This window comes from Puntigrus tetrazona, chromosome 2 (assembly GCF_018831695.1).
Source record: "Puntigrus tetrazona isolate hp1 chromosome 2, ASM1883169v1, whole genome shotgun sequence".
Lineage (NCBI taxonomy): Eukaryota > Metazoa > Chordata > Actinopteri > Cypriniformes > Cyprinidae > Puntigrus > Puntigrus tetrazona.
In genome coordinates this window covers 12,113,712-12,141,432 of record NC_056700.1, presented here as the reverse complement: position 1 = coordinate 12,141,432, position 27,721 = coordinate 12,113,712, and the positions used below count along the sequence as shown (strand labels likewise).

General features: G+C 38.0%; 1 protein-coding gene across 1 annotated transcript in view; it reads right to left on the bottom strand.

The window, feature by feature from the left end:
• grin3ba (glutamate receptor, ionotropic, N-methyl-D-aspartate 3Ba) overlaps positions 1–27,721 on the bottom strand; it is a 38,214-nt gene that overhangs the window by 8,737 nt on the left and 1,756 nt on the right. Inside the window, exons 2-5 of the mRNA XM_043256052.1 lie at positions 11,091–11,728; positions 3,388–4,480; positions 2,181–2,326; positions 287–402 (exon numbers count right to left, since the gene is read on the bottom strand). Of these exons, the coding sequence (XP_043111987.1) occupies positions 287–402; positions 2,181–2,326; positions 3,388–4,480; positions 11,091–11,728 (1,993 nt within the window). The remainder of the gene's footprint in view (positions 1–286; positions 403–2,180; positions 2,327–3,387; positions 4,481–11,090; positions 11,729–27,721) is intronic.

The window sequence follows — 27,721 nt, the reverse complement described above, 5'->3', positions numbered from 1 at the left end:
CATCTACACCCTGTAATAGCTTCCCCTTATGAAATGACATGTGTCAAACCTGACTTGCTTCGATTTGGAGGGTAATTACAACAGCCTTGAGGTGAATTCATGGATAGCTCTTAATGTGGGGTGGAATTCTAATAGTGTATCTGTAGGAAGTGTTAGAAACACCTTGTGCCCTTTGAGAGAACAACTTCACAGGCTTTTGTAAGCTAATATAATTCAATACGGCATGGCTGGAGGTGCTAGACTCCTCAAAGACAGCAATATGTCTCAGTGGCACAGGGGTCCTTACCTTCAATAGCAAACGGTTTTCCTACAGTTAGGAGTTTGCAGTCTGCATCTATGGACACCTCGTAGTCCAGCAAAGCCTTATCCATGATGAAGGCATCTAGCTGAGGGGGATCTGTCCTTCAACACACAGAGGAGGATAGTCAGAGCCAAACAAAACAGACACCGCCAGCCAAACTTATGCTAATTGCTACTGACTTTAAATGACTTGAAAAGTTGATTGCAAGAAGCCTGAACCAAACCCAAACCCTGTAGCTATAAACTGCTTAAATCTTCTGGCTTTAGTTAGATTTACTGAATAGAATGTGTTTTCTTGTGTATTATGTGTGTAACTTTCCCCGCAGACATGTTTTTTAAGCAATCTTTGAATAGTTTGCGCCAGAGCTTTGTTTCTTTATAAAAGCTTACATTGCAAAGGCTGTTACCATAAAGAGGTTTATATTGCAACTTATTAATAAGGGTGGCAAAATAAAGACATGCTGCTTTAGCTAATAACAGTGGCTAATAATAGGGTTCAGTAAAGCCAATTACAAAAACTCGGCATGGGTTGCATCATCCCAAAATGAAAAAAAAAAAAAAATCCCAAATCAAAAACTAAAACATTTCAAAAAGCATTACGCATTCTGCTGCATATGGGAATTCAAGTTTGGTAAACTCTGACCTGTAGATGTGGATTTGTCTAGTTGTTGAAAGTACTATATGTTATTTGTTATTTATTAAAAAGTAAAACCCTAGAGCATGTCTTCATATCCTGTTAGCTGTTTATCTCAGAAGAAATGTTGAATTCTCAATGTCTAGCGTGAGGCAATGCATGCTCATCAGCTGACCTCTATTTTACCTTAAGCGTGACAGAAAATAAAGTGCAGGGAAATTTTGCAGGATCAAACTAAGACTCTTATGCAACTTCTTTTAAAGGGAAAAAAACTGTCCGGTTGCTTGTCTTAAAAAATCTCACCTCCAAGAATATCTCCCAACTATGCCTGCAATCTCAACTCTAAAAAATGCTGACCATGTAAGGTGTCTCTTATGAATTCAACAGAAGAATTTCTGACATGGAAGAAAACTGCTGTCAATCATAAAAGACAGGAAGTACAAAGCAAAATACAGCACTATGTGGGAGCCTGTGTGTGTTTGCACACGCCTGCTAGCGTACGTTTGCCGGGGAGTTATCTGTTGTCTCAGAAGAAAACCTTTGGCCTCATTCAGCAACTTTAGATTTGACTTGAGAGTGACTGCCTCTCTTCTCAGCTTGGAGTCTGCAGCAGTCCCTGTTCTTTCAGGGATGAATGGAAAAAGACTACAGACAGAAAGCCTGGAGAGCAGACACTTGTTGCTGTCGACTCGGTTTGTTCAAACCCAGCGAGCTGAATGGTGCGCATAATTCCTCATGAAAGAAGAATAATATTGATGGCGCGTCATACAAAACAGATGTCAGCAGCTCTTGAGGGTGGGAATTGAACGTTGGCCTCTTATTGTGACCATATTTATCGTGGTAGTATGCGCCTGCAGCTTTTGTTGTCTGTGTCTCTGGCAGCACCGTGCAATTACTGAGCTCGATTTCCCTTTAGGCTTTTTTCAAGATGCACATCTCCTGTTAAAGCTTTATTTGTTTTCTGCATGTTGCGCTCCTGCTCAGCACCACTTGATTTCATTGAGTTTAAAGTATATGAATGTGTCTCTGCGAGTGTTTAAGATGATAGCTTTCTAAATATTCTTTATTGCAAGTGTTTCATTCAAACTAAAAAGGTTGTTTAGAAATTCACTTTGATCATTTCATTAGATTTACCACACTCTCTCTCTCTCTCTCTTTTTACCGTTATCTTTTCATTGGACTTTCCACCACTGCTACGTTCAATTGCCTGTTATCTTTTGTTTCTCTCCTGGGTCTAAACACTTACTTGAGTGTAGAGACTCCATCCGGAGTGGTGGGCTTATTGAAGCGCCTCATGTACTCGTGCATCTCAGGAAAGCTCTTTTTCACATAGTCCTCAGCACTGCTCTCTCGAACTGTGCCGAAGCGAAACCCTAGAGATGGGTGATGGAGCTTGAAAAGAGCAATGAAAAGTAAATTGATTGTGGGAGAAAGGTTTAAAAATATAATCCAAGAGCTTACAAAAAAGTTCCATGGTACTAACATAGTTTTTTTGAACCATGGTACACTCATGTTTTTGCGGACACATAACACTTTCACCACTGATTAAAAGCTTGGGGTATTTTTAACTACATTTATTGAGCAAAAATGCATTAAACTGATCAAAAGAGATTATACATTTGTACAAAAACTTTCTATTCATCAAAAAATCCTGATGAAAAATATATATTAAAAACTTAAAAAACTGTTGTTTTAAATTGCAATAATATTTCACAGTATTACTGTTTTACTGTTTTTGATTAAACAAATGTAACCTGGGTGAACATAAGATAATTATTATTATATATTTTTGCTGTAGTGTGTCAGTGGGAAATATCAGTTTACATTTGCAAACATTACTTTCATCATTAATTGTAATCGTTGCATGAATAATTAAGAAGAACAGACAAAATCAAGAAGAATCGTGGGAGCGGGATAAAATTTATATAAACTGAGGATGATTTTAAAAAATAATGTCATAAAAATATTTGATTAATTAATTAACTTCTAATAACTTGCACTTGCACACAGCGTTTCAGGTAGCTTTCCAGGAATGTTTCTTCAAGCATCTTGGAGACGTTGCCACAGTCCTTCTGTCTTAGTTTGTTCTGATTCTTCATGTAATTGCAGACAGACTGGTTGCTGATGAGATCTCTATGTGGAGCACTGGCTGTTGTCAGACTGCTTGTGCATACAAAAATCTCACTGGATTATTGCGATTAATGGCAAAATGAATATTTGGAAATGTAAACTGATATTTCCTACTGGCACACTACAGCAAAATATAGAAATAGCCTAGTTTGTTTGTGAAAATACTAATGGCCTAAGACTGCACAGTAGTGTATGCAGTATGTACAACATTTCTGCAACTGTTTTACTTCCGTATTGTGACGTACTACTGAGAGAAACAGAATATTAAATGAGTAAACTAGAGGGTGCAGCTTGTTTTTCTACTTTGAATTGCAGTGTTTTACCTTGACATCATGAATCCCTGACACCTCCTCAAAGGTCTTCTCCCCTACCATAACAGCTGCTAGGTTGGCTGTGTAACTGGACAGAACCAGCAGGCAAAATATGGCCCAAAGGTTCATGAGGAAGCGGCCCGTCCAGCACTTTGGAGTTTTACTGGCAACGGTTCGGCCGAACAGGATGGCGTAGCAGAGGTTCAGTGCTGAAGAGTAAGAAAAGACCCTGATGCGGTTGCGTCCGTGAGGGGTCATGCCAAACGGACTGTTCCACTCGTAAAGTGTGATGAAAAGGGCTGTGATGTGCAATGCCACAAAGATGCCAACCCACATGGACCAGTGAAGCGGCCACATGAAGGCACCAATGGGTGCAGCCGTGTCCTTGCTCCGCACCAGGATCCCCAGACTGGTGGAGAAGAAGGGGCTGGTGAAGTCTATCACTCTGCTTCGAGCCGAGTTGATGCTAAAGCTGGTGACGGCCATGTCCGCCACACCACTTAGCAGATCGCCCACCAACCCAGTCCATCTACCTCCTTTCCCTGCCCCATACTTCCCATCTCCTACAATGTAAAGATCAAACTGGAAGTGCATGTCCTCCGCTAACTTCTCCAGAAGGTCGATGCAGTATCCATAGCAGCATTTTCGCATGTCATTTGGCAGTGAACTGCTGTTGGTTTGCTCCAGCTCTCTGAACAGCTGGTTGAGGACTTCTGAGCTGTTGGTTTGAGGGTCAAGGCACAGCTGACCTGCCGGACACTGGCCTTCCTCATCCACCTCCCGCGTGAACACAAATGGGTGCTCGACCAAGGTCACGACCCGCAATCTGCTCCCTGCCACTGGGAGTCCGGCTTGCCAGCGGCCGCCGAGCCTGATCTCTGGGCCATCCTCTCGGTGGTGTTGGGTCATGCCTGGCCACAGGCCCTGCTCTTCCAATTCCAGACGGCCCGACTGCCAGCTTGCCACGGTCACCCAACTTGGCTGGCCCAGAGGGTCTCGCTGTAGACTCCATATGTGGAAGCGCTGGGAGGTAAGAACCCTGGAGAGGGAGCGCTGCACTCGCACTGGGCCTGTCAGCCCCGTGAAAGAAGTGTTCGACAAGAACCTGAGCACAGCAGGGACATAAGCATTGTGAGGAGAATATATATGCATCCAGAGAAAGCAAAGACAGTGATGAGATGACAGAGCAAAAAAATTCTGCTGAATCTCCAGCGGACTGAATCCTACACATGAGCCAGGGGAGATAACTAGTGAAAACAAGTGAACGGAATAAAGGTAGTGTACAAAAGTCAATCTATACTAGACTTATAAAAAGCAATTTTAGTTGTTTTAAGTTTATTCATATTATTGATGATTGATTTTAATTGGATTATATGGATAAAGTAGTTCCAGTGTCGTTAATTGCATCAGTTCAATATAAAATATGACAAAATCATGTTAACTTTGAAGTCTACTGTAGCATATTTGATGCACAGGCCTCTAAATTATTAATATGTTTAAAGCTTTGATGAAAAACCTTTTATATGCAATCTACTACTATACTTGCTTACTGTAAACTTGATTATTAGTTCATGCTTTTCTAGCAAGTAAAGGGCATTTTAGCAAAAAAAAAAAACTTTTACTGGACCGAAGCAACATTTTGTGGGTATTTAATATAATACAGCTGTTTTTTGAGGAGCTTTGTTTGTACATCTCTCAATAATTATTGTACCGGAATGCATTATATGTTTATCCTCACCACAATAAACACTAAAGAGCTTTAATCATAAGTAAAGAATTTAAATGTCATCTTACAAAGACATTGTTTAAAGATATGACTGACAACTGCTGAGGTATAAAAGCCTGAGCATCAAATATGATACTCAAAAAAGAATTATCCAAACTTTCATTTAGATTTTGTCTAAAGTTCCAATATGGTTCCATATAAAAATAGATTTTTCTGACTATTGTTTCATATTTCAGGCATTACAGGGTTAAACGCCACAGTAACTGCAGATGATTCATTCAGAACCAATGAGTTTCTGTGGGTGTCTTACAAATTACTTTACATTTATCAAAACAAGACCAGCTAAGAGTTAAAAATGTCAGCCTTGTGTGAAAATGCTATTTGCTCAGTCGATCGCGTGCTTAAATACAGCAGAAGCAGAAGCAGCTCAGGGAATCTGCATCTGACAGGCATGGCACGTCTTATTGATCACAGAGAACAGCCTCTGATTCACAAAATGTGACCACAAAACCAGTCATAAGTGTATTTTTTCTTTAGATTTATAAACCATCTTTCCATCGATGTCTGTTTATGACAGGACAATGTTTGATTAACTGGATTCTGAGGGTGCAAAAACCCCTTCAAAATAAAATTGATAAAATTGCCTAAAGTTGTCCAAATGAAGTTCTTAGCAACGCATATTACTAACCAAAAATTAAGTTTTAATATATTCATGGAACATGATCTTTTCTTAATATCCTAATGATTTTTGGCATAAAAGAACAATCTACAATTTTGATCCATACATTTTATTTTTGGCTATTACTACAAATATACTCTAGTGACTTTAGACTAGTTTTGTGGGCCTCGGTCACAAATGTGCTTACAAATGCAGATTCAAGGTGCAGTTCACTATTTTTGCAAAGTTGTAAATCCGAAAGATGAATTAAGGCATTATCTCCCAAAATAAAGAATCGAGAATTATACAGCCTTTATAATTTGTTAGTAATTTGACTGTGAACAACTTGACCCAACCCAACATGACATTTTACTGACGACTGCTGTACACGGTGGACCAATCACAACACCTTGCGCCATTTGACCAATCACATTGAGCACAATAGGCTCATGGCTCATGGAAAGGAGGGGTTTAGAGAAACTGAGTCTTAGAACAGCTTGAAACGAATCGTTGGAGAACCAAGGGATAATGATATTAAATGCATATTTTGAGAAAGCGTTTTTTCACTTTGCGGGCATGTAAATCTTTTGTAGGAAACTCCCAAAATAATATTAAAAGCTTTAAAAATGGCATAATAGGGGCACTTTAAATTCAAGCAGTAACATATGGTCATCAATAAAGAATCTTGCTTCATTAATCATTCAAAATATACATAATTGGTCACTGCAGTTATCATCAAAGTTTAATTTTTAGAAAAACGTGGAATGTTTAAAAAACACTTAGTAGCATATCTTATCTCTCTGTAGTATGACCCTATGGAAAATGAAATGAGATCAAAATAACTGAAATTGTTTGGTGATTACCCTGGCTGTCATGAAATAATATATAAATGTGTGTGTGTGCAAGTTAAATAAGGATTTGAACCCAGGTCCCCTCGCATACTAAACGAAAATTACACCTCTAGACGATCTTGTCTCACTATTACAGAAAAAAGTGGTACAACTGTCACATAGTGCCCCTTGGAATAAAAATAAGGCACATGGTGCGTCTGCCAAGATTTAAATAATTATTTCTTATTCAAGAGCACCAGCTTTTCAACTGAACATTCCAAAATGTTTCATCTTAAATTCTCAAACAACATTTTTCACAGCAGGAGAAAAGAATAAGAACAGAAGGAAATATAGATCACTCTTGAAGCACACTGAAGTTCAAGGCTTTCTTCAAAGGCATAAGGACAGAAGGGCAGGATTATGACCTGAGTAGCGTGAATCACACTAAATCTTTGGAACCGGTATATGACCTTTGACAGCCAATGTATTTAACCGCAGAGCTCCCGCCATATTAGTTCTGTTAACATCCATCAGAGAGTAGTAAACAAACAAATAAATATATAGAGCGTGGTTTATAGGTGAAGAACCCTCTGTGCCGCTCCAGATATTATACTCTTATATTCTGCATAGAACACATAATTATGATTCCTTACACAGCCTATAGCCACACTGTTTTTATGGCAAAATGTATGCCATGAATTAGTTCAATGATCGATTTTCGTCAATAAATCAGCTGAGGATGTAGAGTAGTCAAAGGGCTGCTGGGCAATGTCTGGGTCACGAAGGGAAGATGAAAAATCAAGAGTGAAAGAGGCTTGTGATGTGTGGCTAAATGAGGCCGTAAATGATATGCACTCTGTGTGACCATAACTGCACACTTCCATTAAAACAGAGCAGAACAGAGAAAATAAAAGCAGAAAAAATTGATTGCCTGGATCATTAATTTCTCCTGATAGCCCTGAGTTTGACCCGTTGAGAACACTTGATCTGGTGTGAAAGCAGAAGTTAAAAGACGGGAGATAATGTGTTAGCCATCGCAACAAAGCCGATTTCCTTACCGAGATTTCTATCCGTGTGACTATTATTGAACGTTTAGCACCGCAGAGGAACAATAATCCCCGTGTTGCGTTGTTTTCAGATGCTCACATGCCTGCGCTTCAGTGCTGCACGCTCATTTCTCAGAGCAAATACATTTCTTACCGTGGGGGCGGGGGAGGAGGGGGGTCTCACACTGTGAGGTGAATATTAAAGATTACATCACTGCTTTCAATCAGATGGAAAATCTCAGGGGTCCTCTGTCACACATTTTTTTTCATTTTTTAAAAGTTTACTTATCTGAGCAAGTCTCATATAACAGCGGCACTTTAATCTTACATCTGAAGATGGCTTTCTTCTTTTTTTTTTTTTTTTTTTGCCACAAAAAAAATCTCATTTGTGGAAGTGAGCAGATAGGTAAGGCTTCTTCCAGTCTTCAGTGATAAGAGTTCTCCTATAGTGTGTACAGGGACTTGATCACAATCCGAGAAAACTCTACTATTTGTTTTCCAGTTTTATACACCTTAGATGGCACCTAAAAATTGCAGCTCTTAGTACTGAGTTCCAAAAATCATTTGCATTTTTAATATTTCAATATATTTCATTTGACAGTGGAACTGTTTGCCTATAGGTTTTACCTTGTTTTATCAGCACAAGCTCTTTAAGTATCTTGATTTTGAAGCTAAATAATGACACTTCTGTCTTCTGTAGCTCTCATTTCATAACTGATAAACTGACTAAAGCCGAATAATGAAAAGAGCTGGTTTACAGCAGAATTGGAATTTTTCCCATGTTTGATACATAACCGATTCGGTTATTTTATTGTTTATTACTTTGAAGCTGCTTTAAGCACTATTTAAATGAAAGGCAACTTGATACCTTGACATTTATCGACATTTAGCTTACAGTACAGCAATGTAAACCTTTCAAAAAATAATCATAATAAAATATTTTTATAATAATAAAAGCAGCATGAATGAATGATTTCATATATCTGTGAAAATAGTACCAAAGAAGCAGCAATATTTACAGTAATAACACTAATAATAATTTCTCCTATGTTTGTAAATATTTAGACCATCACCTACACAACAATCTTTGTATTCTGTGATACTAATAGACAAGCCTCTCACAGCCTCATCCACTAACACAATGCATCAAGCTGAGAGGCAGTGGAAAGCAGGCTCTGTGAGCTCTTGACATTGAACCGGACACTGGCATTGAAGATGAAGAAAGAGCCTGGCGACCTGAATGCAGAAAGGTTTTCGTCCTGTTTATGGAGGTCAGTGAGTGGAGAGGACGCAGCAGTGTCACAAATGGCTTCCACATCGCTGCAAATGCATCACTGTGTAACTGCTAACTTGACGGTTTATGTAAATGCATACAGGGATATGGTTTTGATTAAGAAGGTATAAATGTATTGAAAATGCCCCTGAGTCAGTTAATTGCATTTTAAAGTCTCCGGTGGCTCCATCAGGAAAATAACTTTAAGATATGAAGCCATACCGTGGCCGAGACAGAATATTCCTGTAACTTAATACTAGTGGCTGGAATACTAATAGAGTCATTCTCCTTGGAGAGTATTTACAACCTTATAATTCCCTTAATGTAAAGCATGCTTAATTTGTCTGTGCACACTAATGACTAAAGGTGAATTTAAAGCCTGAAATGACTACACTGCGTGATCAGATAACAAATTAATTCATGATTACGAGATAAGATAACATTTTAAAGTATTGACAAATGTTGGAGAAGCTAATTTAAAACTGGATATAGCAGTTAAGCCACAATAAAGCAACACTTAATAAAACAGTTAGCAAGACTACTTAAAAAACTAAAAATAATTGTAGTAATTTCTTGTATTACAAAAAAAGCTAATTATGCATTAAATATCAAAATGCGTAATATGAAAAAGGCTTTATATTGAGTAAGATATAACAATTCCATGTTAAAAAGAGACCTGTATTAAATGTATGTAAACCATTAGCAGTGACATTTTTCAGCAAAAAGTCTTCCGCATTATACGTCAGCTCACTGCATCCTTAAATAGATGTGTCATGACACAGTGCTTTAATTTTCGGTTTGCACACAACAGTGTGACCTATGATATTAGATTCTTTGAGACATAAGACTGTGCATAGTTGTTTTCTTCACTAATGGCTAATTCTAAAACAATCTCCAGATCCCCTGTAGATAATTGAATTTGAAGGCCAGGGGTCTGTAAGCCACACATGTGTCACATGCACATTCCACATTAATCAGAAACGTGAAACATGGTAATTGGGGTGCAAAATGTGTGCTTTAATTTTCAATTTGCATACGTAACCTACAGCATTTGACTTTTTAAGACATAGGCCTATATTTCCTTGCATAGATGTTTCCTTTGCTAATCTCCCATTTTGACTCAAGTCCAATGATTGGACTTGAACACTATAGTATAACTGACATGTAATGGAGATGATTTTTGCTGAAAATGTCATTGCTAATGGTTTACATGCTTTTATTACAGGTCTCTTTTTTTATATGTAATTGGTATGTGGTACCCATGGATTCATGTAAGCCACACATTTGTTAAAAAGTACACACTATTCGAAAACATGAAACGTGGTAAATGGTGTGTAACTCACAATATTTTACTCTTTAAGAACCATAATCTTCAATAGATCAACCATAGTTGTTTCCTTCACTGATTTCCTAATCTGAAACAATCACCAGCTTTATTATCAATAACTAGGATCATGGGCACATGTATCACACTTACACACTAATCAGAAATGTGAAACATGATAAATGTGGGTACCTGTGCAATCTCTGTGTTTTCATTTTTAGTTTGCAGCCTGCTCACATTTGTGACATTGCCTAATACATTAGAATTTTTAGAAGACACAAACTTTAATAAATAAAAAAATGTTTAGTTATTGTCTTCCATAATGTCCTATTCTAACACAATCTCCATCTTTATTAGGAATGACTAGGCATGATGGTCATGGGATCATATAAAACTGCATAAGTGTCATAAAAATTGCACACTAATCAGAAATGTAAACGTGGTAAATGTGCATTATGTCTGCTTCTTTAAGAAACACAAACCTTAATAAATAAACCATGTTTCACTAATGTCCTATTCTAACACAATCTCCCTCTTTATTGTGAATAACCAGGCTTGAGGGTCATGGAATCATATAACCCTGCATAAGTGTCACATAAAAATTGCACACTAATCAGAAATGTCAAACATGGTAAATTAGAGGGTACATGTGCTCTACGTAGCCTATTAGTTATAATGTGACATAAACAACATGGATATAGCAACGCTAAATGCTATATCGGTGTTGTTTATGTCTCATTATAACTAAACTGGCTTGTTGCTGAAAAAACAGCTTGTTACTGGAAATCGGACTTTGTTTATGAATAGTTTTGTTATCGCTACGTGGTAAGCTGTAAAATGTTATACATGTAAGCTTACCTGGCAAGGTATTGTCCAGAGGAGGGAAGCTCATGTTTATTGGGCTTGTCGAAGCAATTGACCATGTTCTGGATGAGAGCCAGGTCTGGTCTCACCATGGTGGCAGCGTACACAGCTCTGCCAATAAGCTGCAGGGTATCCCTAATGTAGAAGTTCAGAGGCTTGCGATTTACCTCCCCATAAGCCAGAAGACCCAGGGGGGAGCCAATGGAGTGTAGAGAATCCAGACTAAGCGGGTATCCCATGATCCAGTGCATTGGAGGCAATGCAGCGCTCAACTGGTGGGCGCTGCGCAGCACTCTTGCTGTACATTCAGGGTCGGAGCCGAAAAGCACCACAGACGACGCTGGAACAGAAGGAGTCCTGCTGAGGAGCTGTGAGAGGAGCTCCATTACCTTGTCTTCGTTCAAGTTTTCTTCCAGTCTGGACAGGTTGAGGGTCTCCCACAGGTGCCAGTGGGCTCCATTCAAGCCCCAATGACCCCGCTGTTCAAGTTCTTCCAGCATTCCCGTGTTTCCACCTCCCGAACAAAGAATGCCCGCTCCGCCCTGCCAGCCTCCCTTCAGCAACACCGCCAACAGCAGCTCTGACAGTCCTGATGGGGGCGTACGTGTCATCATCTGTAAATGGAAGCGGTTCTGAAAACAGAACACACATACAATTAGGTCTAGGGCTGAACGATTAAGCTGCACAAAGCTGAAACTATATGATATGGCTTAATGCAACTTGAAAGTGCAATTGCATTGAACGCTTAGTTCCCCACAAAATGAAAATTATGTAAATTAATTAATCACCCTCATATCATTCCAAACCCATAAGACCTCTGACCCTTCATAAACTATACAACTGAAATGACAGTCCATGTGACATCAGCAGTTTTGCAACGGTAGGAGAATACTTTTATTTGCACAAAGAAAACAAAAAGAAGAGAATTAAACGACTGCACACATTGTGATAATCTCTAAAATGGCAGAAGTCATAAATTGGGGGAGAAGAATGGTTGAGTAAATTATGTACATTTTTGTTTACTTTGCGCAATAAAAGTATTCTCCTATCGTTGCAAAACTAAAGTTGAGCTACTGATGTCACATGGCCTATTTTACAGATGTATTTACTGTGTTTCTGGACCTGGATTATTTTAGTTGTATTGCTGTCTATAGAGGGTCAGATAGCTCTCTGATTTCGGCAAAAATATCTCAATTTGTGTTCTGAAGATGAATGAAGGTCTTGGAAGATTTGGAACGACATGAAGGTAAGTAATTAATGACAGAATTTTATTTTGGAGTAAATTAACCTTTTAACACAAATATATGCAGTGTGAAATGCTTGTGTGTTTTGTTACGCACAAGCTGATTGTGATCCAGAGTTTTCAGTGTTTGAGAACAGCTCAGTTCACAGGATATGCTGCTCCACATGTACTGAGTTTTAGTTGCTTATAACGTGCATTCTGGGGAAGCACCAACAATCTTTCCAAACTTTTTGTTTTGTATATACCAGTTGCTGTCCACAAAAGAGAAGTTTTAAGACAGGGGTGTAAAACTGGGTTCATGTAGGGTCACAGCCCTACAGAGTTTAGTTTCAAACACACCTGATACAGCAAATCAATTCCTTCAGGCTTATTTGAAAACTACATGGTATGTGTTTTTGAGCAGAATTGGAATTAAACTCTGCAGTGTTGTTTTGCACCCCTGCTATAAGAGCTCCCTGCTCAATGGTTCAACAGTTTAACAGCCATTAATATACATAATGTAATTTTAAACACGTGCTGTATATTACTTTTATTATAATATTTTAATACTATTTTTGCATTTTAAAATGAAATATTAGTGTAGTGATATTTATCATTTGTTTAATATATTTTATTTAGTTACAAAAGGCCAATACTCAATAAAATACTAATAATTTATAAACATATTTTACATTGAAAATACAATTTTTATTAGAAAAAAAGTGCAACAAAACTAAGAAATAAAGAAATTGAATTGCAATTAGATAAGGTCTCCCCACTGACTCATCAAAACAAAAAACAAATCCCACCAAAAAAATACAGATATCTTCAGGCTGCAAATGCGTATTGTATTCCCTAATGACTCTACGTTTGAATAAGTAAGAGGGAAGTCTGGGGAGAGTGTTAGATCTCCTGTGACTTCCATCTCCCAAAGCTGCCTTATAGGCAAATAGAGGAATATATTACTTACTCTGAACTTATGATGACCTCATACTCAAGAACACTGAACACAACATTCGTATTGATGCAATCTTGGAAACATTTGAATCACTTGAATAAAAACCAGACACTAAAACAGTAAGGAAGAGCCGTCAGCTCTCATCTGAAATTGCTCCTGGCCATTTCTGCGCAGACACTCTGCTGTTTCTGATGTGGACTGACAGGGAGGCGTGCATGAATGTGCCGTGAGAGTGAAAGATTGGATGCTTGGGTGTTCTGAGGAGGAGAGCGACTGTTTGAACCTAGTGGGGGGCTGCGAGCGAGCAGCACGGGGCTGCGGAGCTGAAGAGGAGTCCCCACGCAAAGTTAAAACCTGTGTGACTGGAATAACATTACCGCCAGCGGCTCTGACATGCGTCCCTGTGACTTTCACTGCTACTTAGGGCACACGAATTAGCACGCATGCTGACGACTCCATGTGGCGATGCCAAACCGGATGAATTTGAAGAAGAAAGATAAAAACACGCCATTCATTTGGTCTCCAAGTTCTGCTCTGCTGAAACAAAAGAATAGGGCTTCAAAAAACAGAAATGGACCAAGGGGGTCCCAGGGTTCTGTTGGGTACATATGGGAGCTTAGATAAGAAGAGAGAACTGGGGCAGGCTTATCTTTTATTTACCAGTAAATCCAGGTGATGCCAGGTGAATAGCAAACGAACAAGCAAACAAACAAACAAACACCTTCTATGTGAAGGCAAACTTTCAGCCTTCAGGCCTCTCATTGCTCAATCGATCTGAAAACAGCTGCTCCTCCAAACAATACCTGCGCCCGGTAGGACTTTACCCTTCTCACGTCTAAATGGATCCACAAGCTGACAGCATCTGAGCAGCATGAGCAGTTTGATTTGTTCTCCCCGTCTTGGAAGTTTAGCGGGAAATGTCTATTTCCATTTCCACTTTTCCCACACCTTGCGAGCAATTTCCACAATCTGTCTTAACACCGGGGAGAAATAAATGGGAGCTGTTTTTTCTCCTGACGTCTCATAAATGGTCCAAATGCTGTAGAGTAACATTTCATTAATATCTAATACAGCGGCATACAGGTTTCGCAAACTAATACAAACAGTAGTTTGGCCATCAAATTATGGTGCAGGTGTGAAGGACGGATGTGCTGAATCTATCTGCCACTCTCACACCGCAACGCCACCTGATCCATAAACAAACCATAATTGAGCAGAGAAATTGGAAATTACTGCCTATCTACCTGAAACAGACGCTAAACTCTAGTAAAACCCAATGATTTCTGCTCTGATAGATGGTGGTTTGGTGAGGAACCTAATTTTGAAATTAAGGACTGTTTTACACATTCTGCATTTAATTTCACAAATTACCGCCAAATAGCAGGGATGTGCAAAGCTACAGATTTTCATACATTACTAGACAGTGAGTTGACAGAATGACTAACTGGTTAATTTACTCACCTATAATTGTTCTAAACCGCCATTACTTTTTTTGTTTTGGCTACGACTAACTTTCATAGACCTTTTTCACATTCTTGGGGTTTCTTCAAGAGCAGTGAATGTGTACCAGAGATATATATTATTTGTATCCCCCATTTGCTCAAATAGTGATAGAAAAAATAGTGTTTTCACAATTGTCCAAGGAAAAAAAATTTGGAGACTGACAATGGCAGTAAGAAGGTCTCCCATTGATGCCACATTAAAAACACCCTTGCATTAGCGTTGACTAAATTCTTTATTTTTGTAATTTGATGCAAATGTGATATAATACTGTAATACAAAGTACTTTGTTGGTAAAACAAACAGCATATGCTAGTTAGCCATGTTTTGAAGCATGGCTGCTGGTTTGAGCTGGTTTAAGCTGGTCCTGAGCGGGAGCTAGTTGCTTAGGACAAGCTTGGGACCAGCACATGACTAACTAAAGGCCAGCTTAAACCAGCAGCCATTCTTCAAAACGTAGACTACCTAACCATCATATACTATTTTTTTCAACAGTATAATCTAAGTATAAAACACTTTCAAGGATTTATGATTCTAATGACTGTTGAAATACAATCACAATCTTGTAAAAAGGCTCCATTGTACAGACAAAACACAACACTGAAACATTTCTCAAAATATCTTCTTTTATGTTTTAATCAATTTTTTTGAACTATCCCTTGAAGGAAACCCTGTATAATATGTGTTTGGGTCATTTCCACCACACAGGTTTTTGTCAGGGCACTGCCATTGACAAAGGGTAATTATCCTGAGTTGTGACATAAGAAAAACCCATTGGGACCCACTTTTAAGTGCTCTGGTAAAATATCTACTATTTTATCAGAATTAAAGGCTACTAATGCTGAGAGACGTTTCAAAGATGGTCAGATGACAACTGGCAGAAGGGGCTAACAGGGCCAGGCAAAAAAGTCAGATCTTTAACCCTTGGGTCTTGCTTTGAGTAACAGCCTGAGGGAGCATAACAGAATGAAACAGAAACCAGGTGTCAAGATGTGTTTCTAAAAGCAAAACTATTTTTAACTTGACACGCCACATCAAAAACACAACATTTGGGGTGCAAAATATGACGCAACAGCCTAAAATTTTTATCTGCATGTATATACAGACTAACATTTAAAAAACAGCAGACATCGAACAGCCCATGGTAAATAGTACCTTAAATGTCAGATATTCAACAAATTAGGCTAAATATCTATAACCTTTAATATCACACAAATTTCAGAGTCAACACAAAAATGGTAACCTTGGGATTCTGCTAAATAATAGGCCATTGTTCACATCAGGCGATCTGAAGCCCAATAGTAATTGCCTTGACATTTATATGCAGACTTGTTAACAGAAGCTGTGTTTTGATGCAGTGCTTTAATAGACATGAATTTAAAGACCAATTCCCTGAGGCTAGACGTTTGCAATGCTAAAATCTGCTCTGAAAAGAAGCTACAAAAAATAAAATCAGACCTTGCCGACCTCACTAATTCAGTAATTGGTTTGTGGGCGACTAGTCAACCATCCTGACTCATCCTTATTCTGTAATCAACTTTTTTTTTTTTCATCTTCTTAGTTCCACAGTGTTGTGCCAAAGTGCTTTAATGTCGTAAAAATGCTTATCTTGATATAAAATTCTGCCTCACAATGTTTTGAGGAAAGAAATATGATGGCAGAGAGAAATGTGAGGGAAAGATACATCGATACTGCGTCTCCTCTATTAAGAGTGACAGTAACTTAATTAAGAAAGACCACTGTGTGAACCGCTAAAAGATTTGCCAACATGAATAATTTTGAAATACCTACACAGGCTTGCAAAAAATTACAACAGAATTAAAATTAGTCTCTCTTTGGATCTCCGAGTGACATATATAGAGGATCATGCGGGGATAAAGCAGTGATTTATGCAATATATTATTATATATATAAATTGTTTGGGGTGTTATGACCTGAGGAGTGATTTATGCTCATGTATCTACACTATTTATGTAAAATAGTATAGAAAAAAGGGTTTAGCATAATAAAAAATGGTGAGCAGCTTATATATGTGATGTCAAGAGTAGCTATCATGCTTCGTAAAGTGTTCATGTGGCCTGAAAGCAATGCTTAAATACTTGCTCAATCTGCCATATTGAGTGGCATCCCCTCTGTGTTTAGTTAGCCACATCATTAGGCATAAGCTTGTGTTAGCAAACGTGTGACATCCCCAAGTCTCCAACTGCACCCGAGGCTCACTTCAGCATCAGATAAGCAGAGAGATGGCAGCTCTTCATAATCACTGCATTATCATCAAAGTGCCTCATGTCTTGTTTTACATTTCTGATTTGCTATGATAACAATTAAAACATGAAAGAAAAGAAACTTCTGATGCACAGTGTCCACTACTAAACTCATACTCAAGCCACCATGTATGACAGCTTTTAACCCTTACTTATGATGATTCTGTATGTCTGTATGTCTTTACTATATGTCTCTGGCTACATTCAAATATGCATAATTCCTTATGATATATTAGGTGAAAAAGACAGGGGGAAAAAATCCAGATTATATTTATATTATTTTAACTTTTTTATCATTTGTTTGCAGTTTTGAACAAGAATAATTTAATATTGTGTGTGTGTGCTTATATTATGTATAAACTTCAATAGTAAGATTTTCTCTCACAAAAAAATTATATATATATATAATTTAATATATATATATATATATATATATATATATATATATATATATATATATATATATATATATATATATATATATATATAATATAATGTATTTTTTAGGTAAAGGAAGATTCTTATTTTGTATTTGTATTTATTTTGTTCTGTGCTTTAATAATTTATGAATCATAGAGTTAATTGATTGCTTTAGGAATTAGGCATGATTAGTGGTAATCAATTGCAGTGAGATCAGAATGCTAAAAATTCTATGTGTCAAAAGCTGTGACTAAAACCGCATATTAATTTTCTTATCTTAACTGTGCATATGTGGTACAGGAATCAAAACTTTACATGGTGTAATGATGAAAGAGAAACCAAAGCCAAGAAACCCAAAGCTCAGCTCTTTCAGCAGCTGCCAGTGTGAGCATTTTGCCCCAAACTGTGATTGTTTTCTTCTCCAAGGGCGGAAAGTGTTTTTTTCCCCCCCTTGTTACTGCTGCTTGTTACATTTTTTTTGTGTATATCACTACATCACTGTCCTGTGTGCACCGCTGCAGCCAGTTTGCATCTGAAGTATAATGGCATTTCTGTGTTATTAAATGTTAGCTGCCTAGACTCCGACCTGTTATTAGTCTTGATAACATTTCCAAATCTTGTTTGCTCCACAGTGACCCTAATATGACACTGCAAAAATGTCCCATTCCTTGAGTGAAAGAAAAGCCCATAAATTTAGAACACCATAGGATAGAAAACAGCACTGTAATGAGGCTTTGAAATCAAAATATTTTTTTTTACACTTTATAATAAGAGCGATCACTCACATTAGGCCTGGTGAATAGTGCACTACGCACTCCCACTGGGCGATAAAGTAATATTTGAAAATGAAAGCCATTTGGGGAAATGCGAGTTTATGAATGAGGTGATTTACCAAATGATCCTGTCCAAATTCACCAGAACAGAATCTTAAACATGCACCAGCGCACGCCAGAGGAATGAGTCCTCGGTGAAGGTGCGAAAAGTGTCAGACAGCAAAACAATGAGTTTGACAAATTCTTTGGACATTAGTTTGACGTATTACTCGAGAAATTAGATTACAATCATAAAGCTTCATCTATTACTTTTTCATTAAATGGAAACTGCTACAAAGGCTGGCAAAATATGCGCGGCTCCCTGCTTGGGAATTAGATATACCCTTTCAGATATTCCAGCAGAGAAATTTAAAAGATCTAGGGAATAAACTTTAGCGGCGGCCTTTCTGTTAATTCCAAAGACAGTCCTCGAAGAGATGTGATTTAGTGCTGTGCTTAAGGACCTAATGTTGACAAAGCAGGAGTGCGCTCTTGGTAACTCTCAAAGGTCTGGGTCATCCTTACAAGGTTTGGTATTTAAACTAGTATGTAATTTTGCCTCAATGCCAATAAATAAATATACCAACTCGTCTGCCATTGGGCAAACAGGTAGCCCTGTCCAAAGTTCCTGTCATTGGTTCTGTCTGAAACTAACATGTTGAACTACACAAACTGCAATTTTTACACATTTTTGAACTTATTGTTGTGTCTGCGAATTGAATAGGGATAGAAAGTACGGTCACACTTCATATTAGGGGGCTTTCAATACTATGTACCTGCATAAAAAAATAAGTACAATGTACTTATTGTGTTCATACTGTATTGCAAAACTGCAATTGAGGTGGGATACGGGTCTGGTTAAGAATAGGTTTGGTGCTCTACATAGGTTTAAGGTGGGTTAAGGTGTAAGGAATCGGTCAACGGTATAATTACAAATTACAATAAGTACAATATAAGTATAATATACACAATAAGTGCATTGTACCAAATGATTAATGCAAATACAAATTTTAAGTCGTTAATGCTGCCTAATTTAAAATTGTTTTATCCCCTTGAAAAACATTTTTAAATGCCCGTTTCAAATTTATGATGGCAAAAAAGTACTAAAAACAAATGACTTTTTTAGTTCTTATGTTAATTATGTAATAACACTAAAAGCTACAATTTAATATAGCAGAACACTGATTAATACATTGTATTAACATCATAATTAGATACCTTTGGGAAAGCTATCTAAATAATTATCTAAAGACAAAATAAAAGTATAATGAAAATCTAATTATATGTTCCTGCTGCTCATCCAAAAAGTGCCTGCTTAATTGGCTTCAGTTAAGTCAGCCTGATAAGAAAAGGTTAACGTTAACTTTTCTGTTTAATTTCAACAAGTCTGAATGCTATTAGTGCTCCGATGGCCAGATGAGACCTTTTCACCAGATCAGATGCCTTCTTACCTGCACCTCTACCGAAATACGTTCCTCAGTTACAGGAAATCTACATATAAAGTACACTTGGGAGCAATTTGTTCAAACCAACACCCTCTAAATCCTCATTTGTCACTCTCTGAAACAGTGTTCAAAAATCCTTTTAACTGTGATGTAAATAAATGTACAGAGCCGTGTTAAAACTTTCAGATCACTAAGAAGTTCATTAGCATTACTTCCGCAAGGCGTGCGCTGCGTTTTGCTCAATTAGCAAGGAAAGCACTAAGCAGTGAGAGCTGCCATCCACAGTCAGCCTGAAGTGCATTGAAATCCTCTCTCTGTATATGCAGCCCGCTCGGCCCGGCCTCATCTAGGCGCTTCGTATGCAAAGCTGCTCTCAGAATGTTGACTGATAGCGTTTGAAACGTGCAAAGGACATCACAAGTAAAGAGTAATCTTTTCAGGCTTTACGCAAAAATATCTTCAGTGAAACGGGTATCTGATTTAAAGCCTGGCCGACGGTAGGCCTGCTCCACGGTGGGCTTCCGAAAAGATCCTAATGTATGATGCATGACGTGTAATGTGTCCCAGGATTAATGACATGATTAATTATCCATTAATAATTGATAAAATTTTAATTAACTTGAGGATAAATTTATGATTTGAGTAACCCTGTTAAGCCTGACCCATGAAACGTTGCTACATGTAAGTTGATGGTGTCGCTAAAAAACTATGATATAAAAGATATAAACTGGCTTTATTATTGCTAATGGCTGGAAAGCCAATTATGATGATGGCTTGTGATAAAGTGAGAGGATTTAACAAAATATTGTTTTTTTTCTATGGGTGTCTTCAGTTAAAAACGTAGATTCACGACAACTGCTTTTAAGCTCACGTTCCAATTGCTCATTTTTGGAAAGCGCCACAGCACCTCTCTGTTTGTCATCGCTGAATTTCCCTAATCCAAAGACTATTGGTCTGTTCTTTGCAGATAATGATGATTTCATGCTTGGATCAGTCATCCCTTTTCAAGTTTTGGTTGACATTTACATGGTCTCTGCTCAAAAAGAATAACATTTTGCAATCGATGTCTGAATACGGCAGGCCTGAATCCTCCCAGGAGGTCGGGATGCCAAAAAACAGAGTCTGTTGGTGGGTGGAAATTTATCAGGCTGTGGCGAGATGAAGGCTTCTGGTTGGTGGCTTTGGGAAGAGTATATAAAAGTCTGCAGCAGGACATATGAACGTAAAGATGATCTAAAATTCAGCAAGAAGGAGACTGTTATTCTAAGATATAGGTGATTTGATGGATATATTGCTCCGAGACTGAAAGCAATGAATTCTGGAGAAGGTGTATCATTTGGGACTAAAAGCAGATAGAGCTAGAGTTATCTTTGTAAGTCTTCTGGACTGAAGTATTCATTTCATTAGACTCTCTTAAAGTTCAATGGGCTTTTCAACCCATTTTATGCAAAGAAATTACAGATATGATTATTCACTCTCGAACATAAAGGCTGCTATTTATTAAAATGTCAATTTAATGTTAACAGAAAGGCTCTACGATTGCAGGGCTGTCAATTTAATGTTAATTTGGCAAGAGTAATTGTGCAAAAAATGTGTTAAAGTTATTTTTAATACAAGACGTGTTTGTCATTTTCTTGATTGAATGCCACTGCTGACGAACATGATGCAGGACGACTTATGTAGCCTATATTGGAATACATGTACATGCCCCTAATATTCAAGATGTAGATTCAATGTCCAAAAAAATGTATTAACCAATATCTGCACAATTGCAAAAGTGATACTGTTTTTCCTGTTTATTAAACAAGGAGTTCCTATTGTTACATGTTAAATGCAATTTCGTCTGTTTGCTCGAGTTCGATTCTATTCAGAATCTTTTGAATCATTCGGTATCTTTCTAAAGCTACATTTTTGTTTTGCCCAATTAATGTTTTTCTTAATTAATACAATAATAACTTTATCTTTTGTGAGGCAATTTCTCAGGTAAAAACATCATGGCAATAATAAATTAGAATAAAAAATAATAATTGTTCAAAGGCATGATGAATGAATATATGTATGTATTTCGCACATATATAAAATAGCATATCTATAACCCTCTTGAAAGGTTATAAATAATAAACACAAAACCAATACCTACATACAATATTGTGTCTAATTTTTAAAATGGTGGTTCGTTTTTTAACAAGACCAAAATGGCAAAAGGACATACCTTTCATCTGCTGTCTATTCAAAGTAGTTGGTGGTTTGATGGATTTCCAGTGGAAGAAAATACGATGGCTAGCTAATGAAGAGTGAAAGTCTATTATTTTTGTTTGGCATTAAATGTAAAATCAGTTTCTAACTGTAAAAGCAATAGTTTTACCTGTCAGCGCTTCCTCGTGCAGGGCATCTGAACCCTCATTAAATCATGATGAGAGAGTGATTCATTATTAATGACGGCTGATGTTCAAGTGTTTCATAATGCCTGCGGTTTCAAAGGTGAAGCTGTAAATAAATATGGGCAGTTGACATCTGCACCCTTAAGTCCTCTTTGTCGTCTATATAGAGGAAAACAATGTTATTGGAGATGTCAAGGCAGTGCAGGTCATGTTTTCAGATTCCCTTGAAATGGCAAACCGTAGATGAAAAAAAAAAGATGAAAGTTAACAAGAATTCTGATAGCCAAGCAGTGTGCATTTAGGGGGGCTGGACAACCTTGCAAGAAGGTGCAGGAAGGCACAAAAGGTAATTCAGCACAATGTCTGCAATCATCAGCAACACGCAGCCAACAGTAAGTGAGTCTGACAGAGCTGAATAAACACTTCCGTGCGGCTGTCTCCGCGTATCCCCGGTTAGCACTGAGAGTATCTTAGAAGACAAGCTCCATATTGCACTGTAACTGCAAAAAAACATTAAAAGCTTAAGGTCGACCCCGCTTCAGGCACATTACATTACAGGGAAAACATTTTTAGTTATCTGAATGAGGGTGGATACTAATGAATCTGTAGGTGAAAAGTCTACTGCTGCTTCAGAGAAAAACTGTGTTAATTTCTCCTTTCTCAACTGCCATTAAAAACAATAAAAGCTTTGACGAGCGATATAAATCCTAACTGCTCGTAAAATAAGTAGAACTAAAAGTGCCGCTGGTGTTGGAAGAAATACTCTGGGTTCAATACAAGTTAAACTCAATCACTAGAATTTGTAATATAATGTTGATTAACAATTAATTGCCTTCACCCTGTTTAAAAAAGCAAAAAAATGAAAGGGGCAATTTTAAAACCACCAAAATTAGCATTTTAATCTGCACCCTTTTGCATTTTCAGATCGTGATTATGTGTTTCCATATCTATTAACATGACATGTTAATTAAACAAAATGTTACTTTGTGTTATGTTACCTTAGCATTAAATTACAAACAGATAACTAAATGTAACATTTTTCGCTCGCTTGATCAACACTCTCTTTATTTGCTCCTCTTTTGTAAGGTCATTTTGTTCACCTATAACGGTGATCCCTTTACAGCTCAAAATTTTCTTCATTTTATTGTAAAATTATTCTCCATTTTTATTTAATTTTTAAGGAGCAACAAAACAAGTTTTTTGTAGCAGACATCATGCCACAGATGCTGTCGAATGAACTTAACTTGTTCTACACTCTGAATACTCCTCTAAGTGCAGGAGCGTATTTTACGAACCGATGCAAGTTAAATAAGGCCTCACTTACAGCTTAACTGAGGCAGAGGCATTTTTGTACGGGAGTGCATGCGCAGTTATTAATAAGCATGATAGCAGAGCTGAGTTTGTGTGCCTCATGCATGATGGGAACGGTTGTCACATCTTCCGTCTTGTTATCCAGCCCAAGTCTCTTTTTTTCCTATCCCTTCAAAAAAGGGGAAGATAATTGAAACATACTCACGAGAGAGTTGGGTGAAAGAGATAAGACAAAACTAATGGAAATAAAAAGAAGAGGGAGAAGAGATGGAAAATGACTTACAGAGAGACTTTGACACACAGAAGGGAACTTTGCATCAAAAGTACCCATAGTGCTAAACTGTAATACCCGCTTATGCAAATCTCTCCCCCATTCAGAATAGATGCCGTTTGCAGGTTCCCATGCCAAAACGAACAGACGCTGCTGTTTCTCTTTCTGTGTGTTTTCTCCATCATCAAAGCAATCAGAGAGGCTATAAGATTGCAGATTGAGATACGGACCCCAACCAGAGCCAAGCTGAATGGATCCTTCAAAGGAAAATTGATTTATAATGTCAGTGAGATGATCGAACTGATAAAAAGATCAACAGACTGTTCATTGTTTCGCTATGAGCAGTGAAGTACGCTATGATTAGCACAATAAAAACAGCATCAAATATTCATTCCATAACAAAACAAGAATTAGCCGCTCTGGAGAGGCATCGCTGGCATCAGTGGAGCCTGGTCAGCGCTGTGCCCACCGTAATGCTGCCAACAGCCAAAATAAAGACAATGAATCATTTCTGTCATGAGATCTGAACGGCAGAGAGATTCGTTCAACGAAGCACCGTATTCAGAAGCAAAGTGAAAACTCAATCACCTTATATTGAGGGATCAGGCACCACTTCAAAGCTCACCTCAGGCAGAAAGAGGGTTGAATTTTCAAAGACACACATTTTAGAGAGGAAATAAGGTATAAGGTCGGGAAAGAGTCATAAGTACCTCAGGGCACAGTCGTGCCACTTATTGGAAACAGACTTTTAGATTCAATTAAACTCTCATATTCTTGCAACTGCATCAAAATAGAGAAAAACTCTTTTTTTAAGACACATACACCAGCTCGCAGCGTCTAAAAACGTCCCTCAGCTTACTTGCTCAATTAGTTTTGATGGGTCAGAGCATTCTCGGCTTACAGTATATGGGCATTAACCCAAATCCAGATGGTATTAAACCACATACGCGGCTGTGTATTAAATCGTATGAATGTGCTGGGGTGCTGTAATGCTAAGTGCCTGGCAACACTGAGCCATCTCGGCCCCATGAGCGCAGCTCGCAGCATTCTTCCTCACCTGGCTGATGCACCACGCTCTTCCCGCATCCTTACTGTCACAGACCTCAGCGGCCCATCTGTGCTTATCTCAGCCCTGCACATGTGGGAGATTACAGACCATCTCCTCCAGGTATTTCACACTTTATTTACACCCTCGGCCTCCATAATGGAGCGATCCAGGCTGCAGACAATCACAGCAGCAATGCTCCGATGATCAGCATTGTTCCGGCAGGGAATAGGTGGTGACTTGCATGCATGTGTGCATGGCATTGTATCAACAGAAGGAGCGCAGACCACCTCTATGACTAATAAGTGCTTGCGCGCCAGGTGCTTTTAATATTTCTTTAGTGCAGTGCACAGAAATGAGTAATGTTGTATGGTTTACTTCAGCCATGCATTTTACATGCTACACTGCGCATGCAAATAACGGACAAGAAGGGTTTGTGCTCATTTTCCTTAAAATTCAATTTCAACACAATATCACGGCACTCCATTTTACAATGTGCGTTGCGATAATGTATCTACTCTTGCATCACTTTCTTTGACTTTGGGGCCATTTACACAGAACACATTTTAACATTCGTACTGAAATGCTTCCCGTCGCTCCTATGGAATGATAGAGTTTTTATACTTTTAATTTCAACTTTTAAATTCAAAAGCACATTCTGTGTGAATGATCCTTTGCAATCTACAAAGTGTGCCATGTCATTTACAGCATAAATACAGTATAGAACAGATCCGGTCCTCGAATAGGAGCGCTGATATACACTGAACAGTGCTGGGACAGTTATATCACTTCAGTTGTCTGTGTTTGCATGTTTCAGACAGGCTGTGTGTAAGTGGTGGAGATTTTTTCAGTGTTACACTGATATGACAGTAGGTGGCAGCAAGTTACTGTCTTTATGAGTTATTCAGTGAATTATTAATTCAACCCCCTTATTCAAAATGCTGGTTTATATCAAAACAAGCGAGTCTCTTTAGGAATAAAGACACGGAATCAGTCGACATAATTGCACTAAACTAAAGTATCTAAACTAAACCGAGACCATTCTTCCTATATATTTTGCTATTTAATACTTTAAAGTGCTTTGACACAATCTGTATTGGTAAAAGCGCTATATAAATAAAGATGACTTGACTTGACTAGCTTGGGTCCATTAGATACACACATCAGCATTTTGCTGGAAAAAGTAGGCCACCCTGATATTTTTTTTTGCATACTGTTTTATGAATACTGTGAATTTTGACATAATCCTTTTTCACGTGTTTTATGACTTTTTTCTATGTGAGTTTTTGAATCTTTGATTGAAGTAACTCGTTCACAACACAGATTCATTCAGTAGTAGAGCTGCTTTACACATGTGACTTTATTTACAATGTGCTTCTTAATTGATTTATTTTGTTACCTTTGTACTGATATTAAGAAGCTGTATATGTCCATGCACTATATGTTGCTCAAATACACAAAAAACAAGTGAAATGCACAAAAGAAAGTCGCAATATTGGGTCTGAAACAAAAGCTACTCAACATTAGTTTATTTTTCATTAAATCTAAATATATTCATTTGACGACTTGGTCCTCACCCCTGGTTTAGAGATTCAAAATGTATACTGTTAAGAAACCCCTGCTCTGTGGTATCAATTTTCCAAAGGTTACTCTTTTCCACGATTGCTGCAAGACTGCAGTGGCAAAAGGTCATGCTATAACATAATGAGGGGGCATCTACAAGATAACGGTAGCTTTTCACAAATTAATGTCTTCATTTAGGTGCGCATGAATAAGGTCATTCTCGGTCCACTCTGAATGTTACGAACTGGAGTTTAACTGAAAAATCAACATTTGGATAGTCTCAACAGCCCTCTTGAATTAAGGATTCATTAAGCTTAATAACCTTCCAGTAGTTGTCCACTGGTGAGCTAACAAAGGGGCATAATTGAGAAAGGCCTTTGGATTAGAATGTGATTTCATTCAAAGGGACAAAATGAGTTTTGCATGTGCTAATCTTCCTTTTGTGCTTGGGAATATTTGCTACTGAAGGGAGACAAGTTAATGAGCATTCAAGCGTAGATGAGCAGAGGAATTTTCCCAAACGAAACAGGCCTGGCATATTTGGTCAGCAAACAAAATTATTTAAGACACGCTAAGAATATGGTAATCTACCCAGCGTTTGATTGGCTCTGGGGCATATATAGTCACGGAAATGAAAAATATTTCATGGGAAACACTCAGATTGCAAATTCAGAGGAGTGCTATGTAGAAGACACTAGTGGATGGCTATTTCAGAGCCGAAAGGATACGTTATTCTTCAAGGATAGAGAATATTGCTTTTGAAAAGCATTCAGACAGCGTAATATCCTGGGGTTGAGTCCTAAAATATATGAGCATCCTTCTCCCCGTGCTAGTCAGGGAAATTTATAGCATCAAATATATCTTTTAATTTGTTAAAGTAATTTGGAAAGTTAACGACTCCACAGTGATGGCATGAGCCAAGCCTCGCTCTGTCAAGAAAAAGATGGGCACTAATGATTTCACACTTCCTGAGGGCTGTGTCAAAATGAAGCAATCACAAACATTTTGCTAATAATTTTCATTAATCACATAAATGGCCTTGGTTATGTTTTTTCGCCCTGGCTAAGAATAACACTATATAAGAAGCGGCTTTTACAAGCAACGCAGCCGTAAAATGTACAGGACACAAAAGCCTTTTGACTGACACTTTATAAGATGTAGGATAAATCACGCTGTTATGAAGGAGCATCTTAAAAGATGAGTCTCTCTGCTGACCCGCTGTTCACGGCTCTTTATGCAAAATCAGGGGTGCCTTTGTTCCTTTGTGTCCATATGCTGGCAGAGTTTGACGGGAGGAAAATCTTTTGAGGTTTCCCTGCCAGGAGAAACCGCTGCAACTGGCTGCACTGCTGGAGACAGAAACAACTGGTGCGACTGGCATCCGCTCTGTTTGCTGCTTAGAATACTAACGAGAGTCAGCGCGCTTCAATCCT